This window comes from Phaethon lepturus, unplaced genomic scaffold, assembly GCF_000687285.1.
Source record: "Phaethon lepturus isolate BGI_N335 unplaced genomic scaffold, ASM68728v1 scaffold11243, whole genome shotgun sequence".
Taxonomy (NCBI): domain Eukaryota; kingdom Metazoa; phylum Chordata; class Aves; order Phaethontiformes; family Phaethontidae; genus Phaethon; species Phaethon lepturus.
In genome coordinates, this window is record NW_010526988.1 from 19,228 (window position 1) to 26,809 (window position 7,582).

At 42.2% G+C, this 7,582-nt stretch overlaps 1 protein-coding gene across 1 annotated transcript in view; it reads left to right on the plus strand.

The window, feature by feature from the left end:
• Positions 1 to 7,582, plus strand: part of LOC104617825 (actin-binding LIM protein 2-like) — a gene marked incomplete at both ends in the record, with an annotated part of 48,908 nt that overhangs the window by 17,932 nt on the left and 23,394 nt on the right. The window contains one exon of the mRNA XM_010283246.1: positions 7,537 to 7,582. This exon is cut by the window's right edge and continues 79 nt beyond it. Coding sequence (XP_010281548.1) covers positions 7,537 to 7,582 — 46 coding nt within the window. The remainder of the gene's footprint in view (positions 1 to 7,536) is intronic.

Sequence of the window (7,582 nt, forward strand, 5' to 3'; positions counted from 1 at the left end):
GTCCTATCTAAACATCATCACTGTTTATTTTATTGAGTGATATCCTCAGTAAAAATAAGGCGGGTAGACTGTAAATACATGTGGTTTAAGCAGAAAAAAGAACTTGTTGTTGTTGTTTAAAAAAAAACTATTAAAAGGCAAAAAAGTAGAGCCATTTGATTTGAGGTACAGTATTATAAACCACTCTACCTTGGCATTTTCTTTGGTGGGAAGAGTCAGGAGTATTGTGTCCTCATTTCTTACACGTGGGCAGAAACCTTAAACAATGGGCCAAACACAGGCCGCCCGAGGCAGTTGGCTTGTCACACAAGCTGCATCTGACGTTGCCTTTTACAGAGGGACTTCCATGTGCGTGCTCTGTTAGAAATCTGACTTGCAGGACGGTGTGAACTTGAGAGGTGGTGACGGCCTGACACTGGGGTTGACCCTGCTCTAATGGAAACCAGGCGAGGCTCTTACCAACTTCAGCAGGGAAACATGGGCAGCAGAAGGCACGTTGCACTCGTGACAAGGGTCTCCAGGGTGGTGCAGGATCGTTAAGTGCTTTAAACGAGCGCTTTTATAACCTGTATTTCTGTAGCACTGAAGTAACGCTTTTAAACTGTTCCTGTGTTGAGTAGTAAACCAGTCACGGTAGCAACTCCTTTTTTTCAGAGAAGATAAGACTTTAGAATAGAAACTGGTGGGAAGTGTATATTGCTACAGATGGTAAAACCAGTGAGAAAACGTGCATACAGCTATCTGGAGCAGTGGGAAAAAGGCAGTAACACCAGCCCATTCATTTTCCGGAGCTCCTGGTATTACTACTTTTGAATGCCACGTGGCCTGGCGTCACGGAAAAGAGCTGTATTCCCTGGTGCCCTCTGCACTGCAGTGATAAGCTGCTGCCCTCCTCTGTGAAAACTCTTGTCCGTCAGAAACCCAACTCATCCCTGGGCATCCCTGGGAACTCACATGCTATTGCCCTGGGCTGCCACAGGTCAAAGGGTGAAAAAAATTAATTCGTATTCCGAGAAAAACTGACTGTTAAAAGTACGTTATAATCCTACGTGATTGTTTCTCTCTATCTTGTGTTGACCAGTTGGCTCTTAAATTCAGGTTTTAATTGCATGTTTGCTCTGCTGGCAAAGAGATTGAGGGTTTAGCCCCTTCTTCTTCCAGTGCTGTTTATAGTCCAGTGAAACCATTTTCAGCTCTTGTGTTTCATGACGATAATGCCTAAAACTAGGAATGAGTAGAATAAGAACAACGTAGATTGAAAAATGCTGCAGATTAACTGCTTGCTCTGAATTCCCAGGAAGCGGCTGAGCAATCTTATTCTTACAGCTTCATTAACTGGGAGGGGCTGTGTCCTCCAGAGTGCTGCCAAAGGCATGTCCTCCAAAAGGTTCATGTGTTTGTAAAAGTGGAATAGAAAGAGGGAGAAAATTCAGGCTATCTGTATCAGTAGAAGCTGAGTTTTATTAAAATTGTGCACGCAGCACTTGTATGGCCGTCAGAGACGGGAGAGTACAGCTCCCAGGAGTATCTTACGCAGGATGGGAAAGGGCAGGAAATTGAGTCTTTCAGAAAGCAATGGGTAACCACACCTGGGATAATACTTTTGCAAATGGAATTTTCAGGAGCGGTCTTAGCGTGATAATAAGTTATATAAATGTCTTAATACATCTGTGCAGATCAGGCAGTAAGATGTATGGTCTGCATGAGATTGTACTATATAAAGACTCTATTTGATTTCAGTGTTACTGACGTGCTGCGTGTGCATTGGGTATCAAAAATCTGGTTTTGGTTTTAAGGGTAAAATTGCGGGTGTTGTTTATTTACCCAGTTGGAGGAATGTGTATCATCATTATCCCTTTAATTTCAGTATTCTTATAATTAAGGGTTCGAAATATACAGCTTTTTGTGACATGAAAATGATGAAGGACAATTTGACTCTTACTTAGCTGGGGGGATAAATTAGCACGTACATTCCAGGCTAATAACCAAACAAGTACCTGTTTGCTTTACAGAATTTGGATATCTGAGTTCAGTATTTTCTTCTTAGGAAGAATTTAGGAAGCTTTGTCCTGAAACAGCATATTGACAGAAGTTGAATATGTGCGATGCAGAGGTCAACAATGTGTGGAGGGGCAAGAGGCAGTTATATATTCTTCAACAGGTTTTGTGCCAAATCCAGATCTAAAACTTCTTACAATCTATTTGCATTTCTGATATCTTCAAGAAGGTAATTCACTGTCCAGGCAGTTGAATATAAAAATTCGGAAAACTGAAAACTCTTTTTTTTCCTTTTTCGTTTCAACAGAGGGGTTCTATAGTCCTGCATACAACACTGCTATTTCTAGAAAGAAGCTGAGGACTTTTGTATATGTATGTCTTAAGAAATTTAGCCAATATTGAAAATTAGAAGTTAAAATTCCGTTTGTTCTTGAACAAAGCAATTATGTCAGTCTTTCAAATATGCTAAACCTTTTTAATTGCTCACTTTTTTTAGTGCTGCTGAATTTTGAAAGGGCTTAGTTCCCACTTAAGCAGTACTGGGTAGTTCTTAAAGCCTCTCATGAAGCAGGCTTCTTCATTTGGATGCTGAGGCCAACATTTTGACATCACACTAGGTGTTCTTATTGGCATTTTTATTCTAAAACAAATACATTTATCAATATGTGGTGCTTCCTGAACACAAGGAGTCTTGTTATCCTGCTCTTCAGGTTTATGCATGGAGCATGCCTATAGCCCTAGAGTCATGTAAGATGGAGGCGACCTGTGGAGGTCTTGTGGTCCAGCCCCTGGTTCAAGGCATGTCCAGTTCAAGCAGGCTGCTGAGGGCATTTTCCAGTCACATTTTAAGTATCTCCAAGGATGGAGATCCCACAGGCTCTCTGGACAGCTGGTTCCAGCATTTGAGTATGCTCATGGTAGGGTTTTTTTCTCCTTATATCGAGTTGGCATTTCCCGTGTTCCAGCTTATGTCTGCTGCCTCTTGTCCTTTCACTCTGTACCTCTGGCAAGAGCCTGGCTTCAATTTCATATACACGTCATCAGGTAGTTTTAGACAGCAGTAAGATCTCCCCTGAGCATTTTAAGGCTGAAAAGTCCATCTCCTTCAGCCCCTGCTAATGCATCCTGTGCTCCAGCACTGGACCTAGCCATCTCTACTGGTGTCCCTCCAATAAATCTTGTCCTGAGGAGCCCAAAATGGTGCACACTGCTCCAGATGTAGGCTCTCAAACAATGAACAGAGGGAAAGATCACCTTCTTGGACCTGCTGACCACACTAATGCGGCCCAGTGTGCAGTTGGCTGCCTTTGCCACAGGGAGAGTCTGCTGGCTGATACTCAACTTGGTGTCCGCCAGGACCCCTATGTCATTTTATGCTTTCCAGCTGATTGACCCCCAAGGTACACTGGTGCATGGGCGTATTCCTCCCTGGGTGCAGGACTGTCCTGGTTCCAGCCAGCGTAGAGTTAATTTTCTTCACAGAAGCCAGTGTGAGACTATGTTTTTGATTTGGGATGAGAAAATGTTGATAAGGTGCTGATGTTTTGGGTTGTTGCTGAGCAGTCAAGGACAGTCCAGCTTCTTGTTCTGGCCTGCCAGCGAGCAGGCTGGGGGTGCACGGGGAGCTGGGAGGGGACACAGCCGGGACAGCTGACCCAGACTGGCCAAAGGGATATTCCATACCATATGACATCATGCTCAGTACATAAAGCTGGGATGAAGAAGAAGGAAGGGCTGGAGGGACATTTGGAGTGATGGCGTCTGTCTTCCCAGAAACCGTTACGCGTGATGGAGCCCTGCTTCCCTGGGGATGGCTGAACACCCGCCTGCCCATGGGGAGTGGGGAATGAATTCCTTGTTTTGCTCTGCTTGCGTGCGCGGCTTTTGCTTTACCTATTAAACTGTCTTTATCTCAAACCATGAGTTTTCTCACTTGTACTCTTCTGATTCTCTCCCCCGTCCCACTGTGGGGGAGTGAGCAAGTGGCTGTGTGGGGCTTGGTTGCCGGCTGGGGGTAAACCACGACAAGGACTTAGCATTTGCCCTTGTTGATATTCGTGAAGGCAGTAGATAGAAAATAATGTCCACTTTGTCTCATCAGGTTTAACATCCTGGGTCACATTTGTCCCTGTGGAGCAACCTTAAGGGATGTGATCGTACCAGGTACAAGTCAGAGAAGAATTTGATCCTGTAGGTCCTCAGGTTGCAATCTGACATTACACCTGACTCGGTGTAACTGCAGGCTGCTACTGACACGGATAGCTCTGCTCTCCCCACATCCCTGACCATATGCTTCTGTAATTTTCTTATATCAAATTTAGTTGACTGTTCAGCCACAGAGTCAGATCAGCAACTGAAAGAACAGAATGCCATCCGTCTGCTCTGAAAAAAAATTGAATGTTTTCTTTTGGCCTGGAACGCTTGAATGTCTTGCCCACAGCTGCACAGGTTGAGGTATGGTGCAGAGAAGGACGAGACCAGGTCCCGACCTTTCCGTATCAGCATAGAGTTACCCTGGATTAGACTGATGGTGGTTTGATGTTTCACAATGTAATTTTTCTGGTCAGCTCCAGTCATTTTTGGCGTTTACAAATATTGTAGGCAGGTGGATAAAACAAAATTCATTTGGAAATGAATCATAGATGATGTATTAAAATCCTACAAGTCATTTTAGAGATCTGCTTTAAAGATGCTCTCAATTCTCATTTTAAAAATAGATTATACAACTGTGAAAATCACACTGAATATTTTTAAAAGGATAAGTGGCTAATTAACACCCATACCTAGCAATGTTCAGTAGGTGAGATGTCATTATATTCGAAGGCAGATATGCTGCTTTTAACCTGCAATGCTATATATAGTCCTGCTCACAAGTTAGAGCGCAGAAACTGAAACCTTGTTAACTGACTGTTACCACCTTCTGTTGTGCCTTCACTCGTACCAGCGTTGAAATCCTCGAGTAGGGCTGCTTGTGAAAGGGAGAGGTCAGACGTTACAGAAATACTGGCAAATGTGTTGTGCAGGAATTCTGGATTCCCAATGAACGAAATAGTGAAGGAAACACCAAGACTTAATTACAAGTTTAGAAGACCAGTGAGGGAAGGAAACGTCTGCCTGTAACTTTGGGTGGACAACTTCCAAGAAGGATTTCCCTGCTTTTATAGAGCAAGGTATCTTGCAGATGTGAAAAACTTAACAGGGAAGTGAAATTGTTGCCCTCTCCCCTCTGAATGGAAGAGCACAGTGAATAGTTACTAAACTTTCAGAAAATAAATGAAATAAGATGTATTTATGGGGTAGGAAAGCCTCCACACACGCTCCCCCTGAAGGAGGCTCTGTGGCATGCTGTGGTGCCTATAAGCTTTGGCATGATTTGTGGGTGTCATCTACCTGGCTCTGTCTTTGTGCTGTAGGGGGTCAATTATCCTATTCCTCTCAAGTTTTAACTGTATTTTCTTTCAGATTGTTTAGTTACCTAACATAGCTGAGCCAGTTCAAAGTGTATGGTCCCTACTTCTACTTTACTTGATGTTTGGTGCATCTGTTTTAGATGGGTTTCTCTGTTCAGCTGGAAGTTCAGCTGGATTTTTGTTAGGTAAATCATTGAGTCAAAAAATCTATTAACGTGGCCTCTGGCTTCTGCTACTAATATACTAGGTACAAGAATGCTCAGTAGTCGTGGTACTTCTTCAGAGCAGTGAATGGGTCATGGCTTCCAGGACATCACCATCTCCAGGATCATTAACGGTGCAAAGCATGCTGTTTTACTGAGACCTCTCACGAGAGTCCAGTTGGGGCATTAGCTGAGTCCCAGTCTTGTTCCCCATAAAGAGTATGACAAACGGTACTTGATCGTAATATCCTGCCCAGGGATGCAACTGTGCCTAAGACTGAAAGATATTGGGGTAGTTGTATGGCAGTGTAGTTGTGTGATTGTATCTGTGGAGCAGGTTACCATTTTTGTGGGTGAGTAATTCAAAATAGGTTACCAGTGGTCCTAATAAATATATGGGTGTCTGTAAATCAAAATGAGATGTCTTCCTAAAAACACAAAGGAGGTCAATTACAAGTCCTTGTTTCAGTTCTGGAACAGTTGAAATTCCTTGGCTTCTGCCTTCCAGGTCAATCAATAGTGCTTAGTTCTAGACTTGATTTTGTAACATTTTATTAAAATGAAAACATGATTAAATGGTGTCTTTCTCGCTGGCAGTAGAAAACTAGGACAGCATTTGAATTATAGCACTCCATTGTTAAAACAGTTTTTGGTGATTAGTCATTAATTTTCATTATCTGTATGGAAGTGTATCACATTTGATAATTTTTATTCAAATGAATGTATGTTCATGTCCAGACATCCTTTCCAACCTCAACTGTTCTGTGATGTTCATGAAACCTTTTTATTATTCCATATATTAGAAGGGTCCGTGACTTTAAGCAGCATTGTGAATAACAGTTATGACCTAAAAAGAACTTTTTTCTTTTAAATGCAACACAAATATAGCATAAGCCACTCTTGGGTGGTTTAGGGAGCAAAATAATGTTTATGCTTAGGAAGAACTATCTGTGCAGCTTTTGTAGTGAAGACCACTTCCCAACTGGTACGAATTTGATAGCGTTTGTGGGGGAACGTCATGCAGAGTTTTAATTAAATATTAATGAAATAATCTGATCAGATGGACTTCATCATGAGGCAGAAGGCTTGCGTTATGTTTGTGCCTCACTTGAGCCATATTTTGGTAGCTTGCTTGGGATTTAGTTGGACGTGAGCTTTGGGTGGAGTGAAATGTGTTTCTAAACCCTCACCATCCTTTGCTGCATTATGAAGTGGTTTGTCCATCTGGTCCTCTTGGGGAAAAAACCTCAATAGTTTCTGTGCCCAGACAAGAAAGCTTATGGCAGAAAGCTTTTTATTTTAAGGACGTTGATAAAAAGGAAGGATTTAATTAAGTGTACGGAGTGCTGTTGCTGAGTAGAGCAAACAAGTAATGTAAAGACTTTGGGTTTTGTAACTGGGATATTTTTTCTCCTATGAGAGTTTGCTGACATTTGCTTTCTGAGCATGTAGATTAAGAGAAAGACTTTGATATGATCAAAGTTGGGAGGACAAGTGCTGTTTTTTTAATGTATAAAAGTCATCACTCTCATGCAGCATTTTAGCAACATAAAAGCAGCTGCATTTGCCTGTACTTACTCCCTGTAATACGTATTTTATTTTCATCCTGTAACCGATCCTGTTGGTAATCAACCCTTGCTGATACTACATTTCTTAGATACACAAGGATTTGGACTTGAGTGTTCAGTCAGTGTGTTTTTGTATCTTTAGATATTTTTTTTTCTAAGTAGTTTTATGATCTGCGTTTGCAATTGTCTGTTTGCTGTGTCCCTTCGATACTTTAACCTCCAAGTGGCTGAAAAATAGTGAATGAGAAGCGGGCAAGTAGAGAAAAAGAAACCAGGGTAATAATCAGTTCCTTTATGGGAAGATATTTCGTGTTGGTGAAGGCCTAAGACTGTTTGCTTTTGTTTCCTCTGTTGTAGGCTGCCTTTCCCTGCGGGCGACCGGGTAACTTTCAATGGGAAAGAG